This window comes from Giraffa tippelskirchi, chromosome 11, assembly GCF_054371585.1.
Source record: "Giraffa tippelskirchi isolate mGirTip1 chromosome 11, T2T-mGirTip1v1.2.pri, whole genome shotgun sequence".
Taxonomy (NCBI): Eukaryota; Metazoa; Chordata; class Mammalia; order Artiodactyla; family Giraffidae; genus Giraffa; species Giraffa tippelskirchi.
The window spans coordinates 105,833,616-105,847,373 of NC_137285.1; the positions used below are offsets into that span (position 1 = coordinate 105,833,616).

General features: G+C 37.9%; 1 protein-coding gene across 25 annotated transcripts in view; it reads left to right on the plus strand.

Moving 5' to 3' along the window:
* ARHGEF12 (Rho guanine nucleotide exchange factor 12) overlaps positions 1 to 13,758 on the plus strand; it is a 168,578-nt gene that overhangs the window by 129,013 nt on the left and 25,807 nt on the right. For all 25 annotated transcript variants that reach the window (XR_014068822.1, XR_014068818.1, XR_014068821.1 and 22 more), the window contains 9 exons: positions 879 to 989; positions 1,270 to 1,368; positions 3,978 to 4,020; positions 4,311 to 4,416; positions 4,847 to 4,984; positions 5,619 to 5,651; positions 5,966 to 6,080; positions 6,727 to 6,832; positions 8,263 to 8,475. Coding sequence is in view for 19 of the 25 variants with exons in the window: in XM_081541604.1 (XP_081397730.1) it covers positions 879 to 989; positions 1,270 to 1,368; positions 3,978 to 4,020; positions 4,311 to 4,416; positions 4,847 to 4,984; positions 5,619 to 5,651; positions 5,966 to 6,080; positions 6,727 to 6,832; positions 8,263 to 8,475 (964 nt within the window). In the remaining 6 variants the exon portion in view is untranslated. The remainder of the gene's footprint in view (positions 1 to 878; positions 990 to 1,269; positions 1,369 to 3,977; positions 4,021 to 4,310; positions 4,417 to 4,846; positions 4,985 to 5,618; positions 5,652 to 5,965; positions 6,081 to 6,726; positions 6,833 to 8,262; positions 8,476 to 13,758) is intronic.

Below are 13,758 nucleotides of genomic sequence, written 5' to 3' on the forward strand. Positions count from 1 at the left end.
CAGCTATTCCTGTTTCATTCCTGGGAGAAACCCCAGTTGGTCATAATGTATTTTCCTTTTACCAATATTGTTGGATTCAATCCTGTTATTTTGCTGAGGATTTTTGTGTGTGTGTTTATGGGGGATAGTAGTCTGTAGTTTTCTTTTTTTGTAATATCTTTGGTTTTGATAGTTGGTTGATGCTGAGCTCTTAGAATGAATTGAGACGTCTTAATTGGAGAAGGAAATGGCAACCCACTCCAGTGTTCTTGCCAGGAGAATCCCAGGGACAGAGGAGCCTGGTGGGCTGCTGTCTGTGGGGTTGCACAGAGTCGGACATGACTGAAGCGACTTAGCAGCAGTCCTCTTATATTTTCTGAAAGAGGTTGTGCAGAATGGGTGTTACTTGTTTAGATTAACTTACACAATTCTAGATTAAGGTCAACTCTTGCTGCTTTCTGTGTTCATTGCACTTTGGAAACATGCAAGTATTCTAGGAGTTGTCTTATTTAAAATCACACAACTTCATTTCCTACCACCGTCTCTATGATTAGCCTAAAAGGAAGACACCTATTTTGTTATTAGGCAAAAAGCCTAGTGTTATTAACCTATTTTTTTGTGTACTGATTTGTAGACCTGTGAGCTCTTTGATAATTATATTCTGGGCTTGCATTCTCCCAGGATGGTCTTTCTTCCAACGTGTTCCCAAGAGATTATTTTCAGAAGAAGAGATTCCATAGCCTATGTTGCTTATAGTAAATTCTAGTGAAGTTTTTTTAAATCTTGAATTTTTGAGGATAGGTCAAAGTAAAATTGGGATAGTCATATTTAACTGAGCTGACATTACATTTTGCATTTATGTGTTGATGTTACTGATGTATATTTATTTCTTTTTCTAGATAAATGGGCAGTGCAGCTGTTTTCAGAGCATTGAACTGCTAAAATCTCGCCCTGCTCACTTGGCTGTTTTCTTACACCATGTAGTTTCCCAGTTTGACCCTGCAACATTGGTAATGTATTTTATGATATAGCCAGTTTAGAGTTCTTAATTGATTCAAAAACCATGAAATTTTTCACTTTTAGCAAGATGAATAGATAGACTTCTTTCAGTTTTCTAAATTAACTATGAAAGATGATTAAAATGTTACTAATTTATTTTTTAAAGACTTGGTTATATGGTAATAACTACATTGTTCATGGTGACCTACTTGTTTCAGACATTTCTACTCAATGAGGATCTAGCAGATTACATTTTTCATTATTTCTTCCCCATTTCTTTCTCTACTACAGCTCTGTTATCTCTATTCAGACCTATATAAACAGACCAATTCCAAGGAGACCCGTCGTGTCTTCCTTGAGTTTCATCAGTTCTTCCTGGATCGATCTGCTGTAAGTTACCAAGTTAATGTTATAATCTTTGCTTCAGTACACTGAATTATAGGCCGCCTACTTCCAGTCTTCCCTCCCATGTTTTTGGACTTCATTGATTACTCATAATTGTTATTTTTTATCATTTCTAAGTTAGTTATAGGCATATACATTCTCACAATAGGTTTTAAGGGATATAAAAAAATATATATATATAGATGTTTATATATATGCATATTTAGGATAAAGGAATGAAAAAGAGAATACAGTATATATATATGTATATATAAATATACATATATATTAAGATCCAAAAGTTAGTACTTGTATAATTGGACTCTGGTTGGCCTCTTTGAAGTTTGGAGGCCCAAGTTTAACTAAAAAGGGGTGGAAAAGATCTTACTCATATAAATGATGGTAGATAATAATAGTGTTTTATTTTACCAATAGAAATCTTAATAAGATTTTTAAACTAATGCATTTTATTATTAGCCTTGCTCTAGGGTAAATAACGGTCCTTAATACCTCTCTGATAATCATGCTGCATGTTTTAGTCCTTTCATATTTGCAGTTCTTTTAGATGACTTTCACATCTTCTCTCTTTTAAACTCTCCCTCATTTCCTCTCCTGTTCTTTTTTCAACTGATGACCTTGCTGTTTGAGAAATTTAAAACATACAGAAGATAACTTCTATCAGAAGTATCACCCTACCTCTGTCATACCATGCGCTCAACCCTCTCTCCTGATGATATGTAGGAATTGTTCTGCTTTTAGTTCAAGACCACCTCTTCCTCTATTTATCCAGATTGTGTTTTCTTATACCTACTCAAAGGTGCTATTCTAGCATACATACCACTTCTCTCCTGCATCATCAGTTCTTTTGTTTTCTGCTGAATCAGTCCTATTAGTGTGCAAACATGGTTATTTCTCCCATCTTAAACAAACTCACACAGAAACATTTTGGCTCCCCTTCTTCCTCCAGCACTTGCCCTATTTTCTTTGTATTTTATTACAAAGCTGCCTCTACACCTACACATGGCTGAATACAGTTATCTTCTCAGTGAGGCCCTCCCTGACCAATTTACTTAAAATTTCATCCCCCTTGCTTGCTGTCACCTTTCCTGTATTATTTTTGTCCATAGAATTTATATTTTTTTCTTTATTTTATCTGTCTATATTCCTACTCTTCTGCCCTGAATGTAAGCTCCATTAGGGCAGATATCTTTTGTTCTGTTTGTTTACTGCTCTTTCCCCAAAACTGAATAGATCCTGACAGAGTGGTCACTCAGATAGTTGCTGAATGGATTAGTTAGGGTTCTGATTATACTGCTAGTGTTTAAAATATTACACATTATATTTATTAAGATGATTTTCTTCCATGAAGAAATGACAGTATACTGAAGTTTATATAAACTTGACGTTTCTTAAGAGCATTCCATGCTAAGGCACAGAATGTGCCTTTAGATCAGGTGATTTCTGCTCATGGTCTAATAAACTTATTAACATTAAAGTGTGAGAACCCTGCTAGATTAATTTGCTAATTATTCTTTTATGCCACAGGTGATATTATTTCATATAAATACCCACATACAGAAATGAACATATATATACTTTCTTGCATTTGTGCTAGAAGTACTTTTGTAAAGTTGGCTTGAGCTACTTTATGGCAACTTCAGATAAAGAGAAAGCTTTGAAATCCATTTCAGCTGTTCTTCAAATAAATATTAGAGCTCTCTTAATTTTTAGCAGTAACTTATTTTCAGATGTAAAACTTCAGATCTTACATTAATTTTTTTTTTTTAATTCTGGAAGGATATGACTTAAGTGGGTGTATAATACAGAGTAAATGTGAAGAAGATACTATATTTTCTCCAAATGCAAAATGATTTTTTCTGAGACATTTCCCAAATTAACAGGAGAAAATTATCTGGTAATGGGATCACAAACTGCAGTTATCATGTGAAAAAAACATAGCTAAGAAGAAGTAAATTATGACACAGTCATCTTATTTCAGTAGTAAAAACTGCAGATGTAAGAACTAGAGATTTAAGACTCCAGAGCTTCAACATTGATATCCCAACACTTTCTCGTTGGGAGTATGACTTCTTGTGAGGGTTCTTTAGCTTTATATACCAATATGATTGGGAATATCATGGTCTTCAGTGTGAGTGTCTCAAATACAGTGAATATAATTGTTATACATGAGTAAGTTTTTCATATGGTAATCTACAGATAGTTTAGGTTTTTACCTATATTGATTCAAACAGTGTGTGACTGATTATCTTAACCAGTGATTCTCGAAAGCCCAAACCAATATTCGTTCATTCTAGAAAGCCAAAGCCAACAGGAATAAGTAAGGCACAAAAGCATTCAGTCATCTAGTAAAACGGATTGTGGGTATTTGCTTTATAACATGATCCTTGGGAAAAGGGTTTATTTTCAAGTTCAAACCATAGAATATTCCAGAGCTGGGAAATTTAGATGGGTGGTACCCCAAAAATGAGCTTATACATGAATATGCTTATAAATATAGGTATTCAAGTTTTTTCTCTTTAATTTGTGTAAGTACTTATATGCATCCTGAAAGACACTTAGTGCTATTTCACTTTTTGTTTGCATTTTTGTTTTAGCACCTGAAAGTTTCTGTTCCTGATGAAATATCAGTAGATCTAGGTAAGTCTGGAGCACCAATGTGCTAGGGGATTACATCTCTGTAGTTAGGTGGCTCAGCTCCTCTCTAGAGGTTTTATCTGTTACACAGTGACTAGTAGGTCATAGGAATCACAACAGTATAGGAGCCTATGATACATTTAAGAGTAAATGAAATGTGAATTCTGAGATAAAATACTTAAAATATGTTGAGTATCTCTTTATCTTACTTCAAGTTAAGTTTACACCAAATAGTGCCAGTTAAAATGCACAGAATGTGCCTTTAGATCAGGTGATTTCTTGTATTTATGCAGAAAAAAGAAGACCAGAGCTTATTCCTGAGGATCTACATCGCCACTATATCCAAACTATGCAAGAAAGAGTCCACCCAGAAGTTCAGAGGCACTTGGAAGATTTTCGGTAAGCCTCGTGGTCGACAGAAGCTGATATGGTCGTCCTGAATTAATTTTCTTTTTAGGTAGTAAAAGGTTATACATTCCTAGGCATAACATATGGTCTCTATCACTGTTACTAAAACCTAATGAACTTCTGGCATCGAAAGGTTGGCATGGTACTGAGAGTGCATGGTCCCCTTTCCTTATGGCTGGCAGGAGTTGAGATTAGTCCCTGTCTGTGCCAAGTGTGTCCTTCAAGATATGTGTTCTGTTGAGTGACTTCCTCTAGAATTTTCTTCCTCCAGTGTCCCAGGTGACATGGGTCTCCAAATAGAAAACCGTGACATTTTACCTGTTGCTAGAAATTCATAACTATGGAAACTCTGATGAAGCATCTCCAGAGGGAGATAGTTTTTCTCTAGGCTACCTCAGGAAATTTCTCCTATTCCCTTTAGGCAGAAGCGCAGCATGGGGCTGACCTTGGCTGAAAGCGAACTGACTAAACTTGATGTAGAGCGAGACAAGGACCGGTTAACTTTGGAGAAAGAACGGGCATGTGCAGAACAGATTGTTGCCAAAATTGAAGAAGTGTTGTAAGTAATAGAAATACATGTAGAAACACCCTCTCTACTGAGATGATAATTATGTGTAAAGTACATTTTGAACAAATTTAGAAGGGGTGTCAGGTTGTCTATGTAGAGCTGTTTACCTTGTGATAATACTTGAGAAGCTGACATCTTAAGTTTATGCTGATATCATAGATCACGTTCTTGTATTTCTTTTTCTGGGTATTGCTAAAATGAGTAACTGTAGAATTTCTAACTGATCAAAAACAGGTTGAATACTTACACTGGCTTTAATTCACAGGCTTTGGAAATATTTCTTGCTATGAAACATTTATAGCAAGTTGATGACGAAAAAGTGATCCTTCAGCAATCACAATTTTTCTGATATATCATTCCACGTGACAGAGATTTAGAGTGGGTCCCAAAGCATTTACTGCACCACAGGGGCTTCCCTGGTGGCTCAGATGGTAAAGAATCTACCTGCAATGTGGAAGACCTGGGTTTGATTCCTGGGTCAGGAAGATCCCCTGGAGAAGGGAATGGCTATCCACTCCAGTAGTCTTACCTGGAGAATTCCATGAACTTGACTCTGTTTTGTTGATCAGTTATCTGAGTTTAGTAACAACTGTTAATATTTCATTTTAAATGCTTTTATTTTTAGGATGACTGCTCAGGCTGTAGAAGAAGAAAAGAGGTAATGTAACTATTTTTTCCTAGAATTTTAAGGACAAAAAAAAAAAAAAACTGTCTTTTTTCCTGTCCTAAATTAAGATTTATTTCTTTTAACTTAAAAATATAGACTGTCTCTGGTGGCTTGTATTTTATGTGACTAATATTCTAGTATCTTGAGTAGAATCTTTACTGGTCACAGTGACTGGATAGCTCTTTATTTTTCACTTGATGAATTCTAAGACTTTCAGCATTGGGGGTTTTGGAAGCCGTTTGATGTCTTTATTTACCCACTGTCCCTTCCCAGAAGTCTTATTTTACTTAATCTTTCTCCCCCAGTTCAACAATGCAGTATGTTATTCTCATGTACATGAAACATTTGGGAGTAAAAGTGAAAGAACCTCGAAATTTGGAGCACAAGCGAGGTCGGATTGGATTCCTTCCAAAAATCAAGGTAAAACTGGAATAATAATAGTGTGTTCAGGTCGCCATGCTTCTTACATCTGACTGCAGGGCTTTCCTTCTTCTTAGTGTTTACTTTTTCAGCAAATTAGTGCTAAGCATGCCAGCAGGAATAAGATATGGTCCCTGTTCTCAAGAAACTCAAAATCCAGTGACAAATCCAGACGTATGAACTAATTGTTAGATGATATGAAAAGTGAACACAGGAGTTTACCCAGAGAGCTATCCTCAGCTTTGTCTAGACCGCATGCTTTTCTTTTACGGTTCCTCTCAATGTTTGTAATTATTTATGTTGTTAGATTGTAAAGCTGGATGAAGATAAGGACCTCCTTCATTGTACCCCCTCTTTTAGCATAGTGCCTTCAGACATTATTAGCTTAGCAAATATTATTCAAGAGATGAATGAATTACTTAAAACAAGCTCCCAGTAAGTGTGTTATAAAAATAGCTTTTACTTTCCAAAATTGTCAGCTCTGAAGAGTTTGAAAAGGCATCTTGAGTTTGAGGTGTACATAGTGCTGTGTGCCAGCCTCCAAAGAGTGCCTTGTGTATGTCTTTCATTTACATGTAGCCAGTTTCTTTCAACTGACCTTTAGAATTGTGCGTCTCTTATCTCTTTGATTGTACCTTGATTCTAGCAAAGTATGAAGAAAGATAGGGAAGGCGAAGAAAAAGGGAAGCGAAGAGGATTCACCAGCATCTTGGGACCCCCTAGGAGACCAAGTCGCCATGACAACAGTGCAAGTATGTTGAAGTTTGAAATGCTGCGTACCCACCATTCCATGCCGTCTTTATATCAGAGGCTCATTTAGCTAGGTTGGTTTGCTGGAGAAAGATGTTCTAGAGATGTTTCCACTGAACCTCCATTGTTTCTATTCAGTGTCATTTCTAACTGAACCCCCTGTGTTCAGTTAGACTTCACAGTTGTTATAAGTATTTAATGGCAGTAGAACATCCCATCAGCTGTTCATAACATAATTTACTTACCTGTTCTGATTTTGTTTGCATTCACTTTCTGATTGTTAAATTTATAAAACAAAATGTTTTATAAATATGTTTTATAATGTTTATAAGTATGATGAACTTCACCATCATACTTTGTCTTTTTATACATATATGACTCATTTTCTCCATACTTAAACTGTTTTCCATCTCTTCATTGTGCTTTATTTCCTGATGTCCCTCCACCCTCAAGCCTAATGGAGAATTGCTCTCCTAGAGAGGGCTACAGGAGAAGTAGAGGTAGTGCTATGGGGAGAGAAATTAGGTCCTATAGTGGTCCTCACATTGGGCACTACTGCATTTGAAAATACTGGCACGGTTGGAGTTGGGGGCGGGTGTTGTGATCCAGCAAACCTGAGTGTCCCACCCTGTGAAGAATCCTCATTCAAATGTCAGTGGTGCCCCTTGTTGAGAAACACTGAGAAGATGAAGGAAATCTTTAGAGAAGAGATTGAGGAGAATGGAAAATTTAACAGATGGTAACCATGAGTTCCGAGGGATTCAGAAGAAGAATTGTCGGAGTTAGGGAAGGAAGAAATTCAGGATTAGAGGTGTATAGAGCCATGTGAAGATGTGCACGGCTATGGGGTGCTTCTCATGGTGACTTTAGCTTCTCATGATGACTGACGTGAACACTGGTAACAGGCAGGATGGGGATTATTCTACATAGTCTCTGAGGCATGTCATGATGAAGAAATTGTGAGTGTTATGGAGGAGAGGGTAGGGGCTTGCTAAGAGTTCACAGAGCCAGAGGGCTTCATCTTCTTTCTGACAGAGGAATGCAGCTTTGTGGTGTGTCCGTCTCTGTCTGTCGGTATCCCCTTTCCCTCAACCCAGTGCTGGTCTCAGCTCCTTTTCTCATGACCCTTCTTCCTCTGGCTCATCTCTCTGCTCCTCATCTTCTACCATCTCCCACCCTTTTCTCCTCCTCCTCTTTCACTCTCCCCTGCCTTTCTCTCTCTCTCTCCCCCGTCCCACCTCCTTCCTTCTCTTTCTTTCTTTCTTTTTTTTCTCCCTTCCTTCCTATCTTTCTATCTATCTATCTCTTCCTCACTCTATGTAATTCATGTTATATGTTTCTAGGAGCCACCATGTTCTTTCTAAATTCTTTTCATCATCTTTTTTTAAGGCTGTTTTGCCACATGATTTATTAGCCATTGCTTTCTGTTCAGTTGGCAGAGCCATGGAACTACAGAAGCAGCGCCACCCTAAGCACTTGTCCGCACCCTCATCTGTGAGTCCTGAACCTCAGGACTCTGCGAAGTCACGCCAGAGTGGATTAGCAGGCGAAGGAGCAGACATTGGATACCTGCCAGCCAATTCCACGTCCTCCATGGTTTCAGGGGCCACTCTTTCCCAGGAAGGAGGGAAAGAGAATGATATGGGTGAGCTAATGCTATCATTCAACTTAGCTAAGCATCAGGATTTTAAAACAACTATACTAAGAAATAGACGGGCAGATTATTTAAATCAAGACTGAGTCACAATTTAAAAATTTTAGTATTCTATAACCAGTGACAAATCTACTCTGAATGGTAATTTTGAGTTATCCATTCAGAAAATATTTATGGAGTTTTCTGTCAAGTATTATCTCTGTAGCAAATGTTAGCATGCGATAATTATACGTAGATTTTTGCCCCATGCAGCTTAGCCTTCTGGGGAAGTAGTCATAAATATCATAAATAAAATATTCAAGTTGTGGGGAGTGTTGAGAGGACTGGTCAGAAGTTAGAAGCATATACAGTAGGACCTTGTCGTTGTTTATCTAGTTTATATAGGGTAGTATGTATATCAGTAAAAATTATTCTGTATTTAAGAATGTTATCAATATAAAATTGATAGAATAAAAACAACAAAAAATAAGAAAAGTAAAAGTAAGTTAGAGGCAGATATGTTTATGTGGGGTGCATCTAAAGAAGACTTTTAAAAAATGTGAAATACTGGGTTTTTTTTTTTTTAATGCTAAGGGGAAGCCAGTTGAGAGAAAGAGGTTAAAAATGTGGGAAATGGACTATATAACCAGTAGGAAAAAGTTTTGAGAAGGAGAGAAGCAATGGTATGCAGAGTATATGTGAAGGGCAAGTTTATTACCTGAGAGTGAGGATTTAGTGAGAAGGGCCAGAGGATTTGAAGAGTAAAGAAGGATAGGAAGTAATTGTAGGTAATTGAGAAAAGAGCTTATTACCATATTTCTTCATTCTTGTTATAATCGGTTTCTTAAGCAAGTGAGCTGGGAGAATTAGGTTCTTGTATTTGGAGAAGGAAATACCCGTTTGTATTGGTGATTTTGGAAGCAGTTCAGTTTCTGGTATGACAGAACCAGTGGTAGATCCGTGGGAGTGGTCACTGAGGTGGTAGAGGGAGTTACTAGTGATGAAGCAGGTGAGGCACCAAGGAGCCAAAGGTTTAGATATGTTTATAGACATAGATTTTGTGGTGGCTGCACTTGATAATAGCATGGAGAGGAAAACTGTGAGGCAGCAGCCAAAGGTTCAGTGTTGCTAGATGGCTCTTGGTAATGTCAACATGACATTATTCAGAGAGTGAGCATCTCAGTGGAGCAGGGGATTTTTGTAAGAAAGTTAGATAATAGTCTAAAAGTAGTCCTTAGGAAAAAGAAGAGTCGCTGTCTCATCACCCTGCAGTACATAGTGTATGACAGAAACATCAGTCTCTATTTGAGGGACCTGTAGCAGAAGACAAAGAAGTAGTGGTAACATTTGTAGAAAAGCCTGGAGGTTCAGTCTTACATGGAATTCTGAAGATGTTCGATTGAGTAATGCCTTAATTCATGGCTGTCGTGTCTCACTGAAATAAAAGAACGGTAGGTAACGAATAAACAAAAAGCATAAAGAGGAAAGAAGCCGAGCAAGAGAAGATATTCTTACTCATAAGAGATTTCCACAAATTTGGGGGAGATTAAAAGTGGGCACGAATGGTTTGATGAATGAAAGGACATAAAGGAAGTGGGAACCCATAGTTCGTGTAAGGAGTCCAAGGTGGGAGCCAGTCTGTCCATTGGAACCCAAAAGGGACCTTGGGCTTAGAGTTGTCATATGAGTCACAGAGTGCGTGAGGAAGAAGTAAAACTGAAAATGATGAATTCACAGAAGATCTATAATCAAAACAGTTCTATTAGCAACTTCAGATTCTTACATTACAGAATATAAGCAGTCATTCCTGTATGAGAAGAAAATGAATATGTTCTTTGTTACAGAAGTTGAAATCAGACTGATTATATTCTTTATAGCTGGAGATGGAGAAGGTTATACAGTCTGCAAAAATAAGACCTGAAGCTGACTGTGGCTCAGATCATGAGCTTCTCATTGCAAAATTCAGGCTTAAATTAAAGAAAGTAGGGAAAACCACTAGATCATTCATGTATGACCTAAGTCAAATCCCTTATGATTTTACAGTGGAGGTGATGAACAGTTCAAGGGATGAGATCTGGTAGATAGAGTGCCTGAAGAACTGTGGACAGAGGTTCGTAACATTGTACAGGAGGTGGTGACCAAAACCATCCCAAAGAAAAATTCAAGAAGGCAAAGTGATTGAGGAGGCCTTACAAATAGCTGAGCAAAGAAGAGAAGTGAAAGGCAAAGTAGAAAGGGAAAGATACACCCAACTGAGTGCAGAGTTCCAGAGAATAGCAAGGAGATATAAGAAAGTTTTCTTAAATGAACAGTGCAGAGAAATAGAGGGAAAACAATAGAATGGGAGAGTCTAGAGAGCTCTTCAAGAAAATTGATGATACCAGGGGAACATTTCATGTAAAGATGGGCACAATAAAGAACAGAAACAGCAGGGACCTAACAGAAGCAAAAGCTATTAAAAAGAGGTGGCAAGAATACACATAACTATATAAAAAAGGTATTAATGACCCAGATAACTATGATGGTGTGATCACTCACCCAGAGCCATACATCCTGGAGTGTGAAGCCAAGTGGGGCTTAGGAAGCATTACTATGAACAAAGCTAGTGGAGGTGATGGAATTCCAGTTGAGCTCTTTCAAATCCTAAAAGATGATGCTGTGAAAGTGCTGCCCTCACTATGCCAGCAAATTTGGAAAACTCAACAGTGGCCACAGGTCTGGAAAAGGTCAATTTTCATTCCAATCCCAAAGAAGGGCAATGCCAAAGAATGTTCAAACTACCGTACAATTGTGCTCATTTCATATGATAGCAAGGTAATTCTCAAAATCCTTCAAGCTAGGCTTCAACAGTATTTGAATCAAGAACTTCCAGATATACAAGCTGAATTTAGAAAAGGCAGAGGAACCAGAGATCAAATTGCCAACATCCACTGGATCATAGAAAAAGCAAGGGAATTCCAGAAAAACATCTGCTTTACTGACTATGCTAAAGCCTTTGACTATGTGGATAACAACAAACTGTGGAGAATTCTTACAGAGATGGGAATACCAGACCACCTTACCTGTTTCCTGAAAAAGCTGTATGCAGGTCAAAAAGCAATAGTTAGAACCAGACACGGAACAACAGACTGGCTCAAAATTGGGAAAGGAGTACGTCAAGGCTGCGTATTGTCACGCTGCTTATTTAACTTATATGCAGAGTACCTCATGCAAAAAGGCTGGACTGGATGACTCACAAGCTAGAATCAAGATTGCAGGGAGAAATATCAACAACCTCAGGTATGCAGATGATAACCACCCTGATGGCAGAAAGTGAAGAGGAACTCAAGAGCATCTTCATGAGGATGAAAGGAGCGTGAAAAAGCTGGCTTAAAAATTAGCATTCAAAAAACTAAGATCATGGCATCTGGTCCCATCACTTCATGGCAAATAGATGGGGAAAAAGTGGAAACAATGGCAGATTTTATATTCTTGGGCTCCAAAATCACTGTGGATGGTGACTGCAGCCATGAAATGAAAAGACATTGGCTCCTTAAAAGCAAAACTGTGCCAAACCTAGGCAGTGTATTAAAAAGTAGAGACATCACTTTGCTGACAAAGATCCATAGAGGTAAAGGTATGGTTTTTCCAGTAGTCATCTACAGATGTGAGAATTGGACCATAAAGAAGACTGAGTGCTGAAGAAAGACTGATGCTTTCAAATTGTGGTGCTGGAGAAGACTCTTGAGAGTCCTTTGGACAGCAAGGAGATCAAACCAGTCAATCCTAAAGGAAATCAACCCTGAATATTTACTGGAAGAACTGATGCTGAAGCTAAAGCTCCAATACTTGGCCACCTGATAAGAGCTGACTCATTGGAAAAGACACTGATGCTGGGAAAGATTGAGGGCAGGGGGAGAAGGGAGCAACAGAGGATGAGATGGTTGGATGGCATCAGTGACTCAGTGGACAGGAGTTTGAGCAAACTCGGGGAGATAGTGAAGGACAGAGAAGCCTGGCATGCTGCAGTCCATGGGGTCACAAAGAGTTGGACCTGACTTGACACAAGTTAAGTGAATTGTGTAGGGCCATGTTACACAGTTGTTAAGTCCTCCATGGTATTAGTGCTCTGAAGCTCACTTTAGGGGACCTAAAGCCTGGCAGTAGGCATGCCAGGGGCTTATGCCACTCAGAGGAGCTTCTAGCTGAAAGGACCGTACTTGTACATAGCAGAACAGGAAAGCCAAGTCAGCTGCTAAGTCTTGCATTCTTACAAATGTGCAGCATTACTCACTTTTGGCAGAAGTTATTAGAGTCAAGACCTAAGATAATACATGCTGCCAAACCTATTAGGGGCGTAAAGAGGAAAATACAAAAGAAACAGAAAAACTGCCACTAGCAAAAAATAATGTAGGTAATAAGGAAGAACTTATAAAAATACCTCTAAATTAGATAGTATTCTTGAAGAAATTAAAGAAGTTATTATATCTAAAGCAAGAACAGCATGTTATGAAAAAGGAGCAGAGACCAAGAAGTCTTAATATAACTGTTACATATAATAACTGTTTTATTAGTTAACAATTGCTTTGTGATAAATTATCCCGAAACTTAATGGCGTAACACACAAAAAATATTTACTACTTCACATTTTTGGTGCATGAGGAGCTCAGGAGCAGCTTAACTAAGTAGTTCTGGGTTGGAATCTCTCATAAAATTGTAGTCAGGATGTCAGCCAGCCATCTGAAAGCTTAACAGGGCCAAGAGACCTGCTTCTGTGCTTCCACAGGTGGCTGGTGACAGGAAGACTTCATTATTGAAACATGGAGCAAACAGTGGCATAATCTGAAAGTGACTGATGGAGTGTATGACTTTAATGTAATAAACATTCTATTTCAAGTAGGAGTTGTATCATTGGACCAGTAGAAAAGAAAACATAATCCTAACCTAACATGCCTCTTAACCTGGCAAGAATAATATGTATAGGGTATGTTGCATTACAATATGTGTATGGTCACAATAATATAAGTACACTATTTTTTTTTCAGACTCTTAGAAGCAACCTGTTACCTAATGTGATGTAGAGGAAAGTTAAGACACTTAATGCCTTGTTGGAACAAATATATATATGTGTGTGTGTGTGTGTGTGTGTGTGTGTGTGTGTGTGTGTGTATAATTCCATCATTTACACTTAGGGAATAACAGATAACTAGGAATAATAATATAGGTGTTAAAGAGTGGGAAGGAAAAAAGGAAGGGAAGTGAAAATGGGACGAATAAGTGAGCAAAATCTTCAGAGATGAGAAATACGAAGTTATT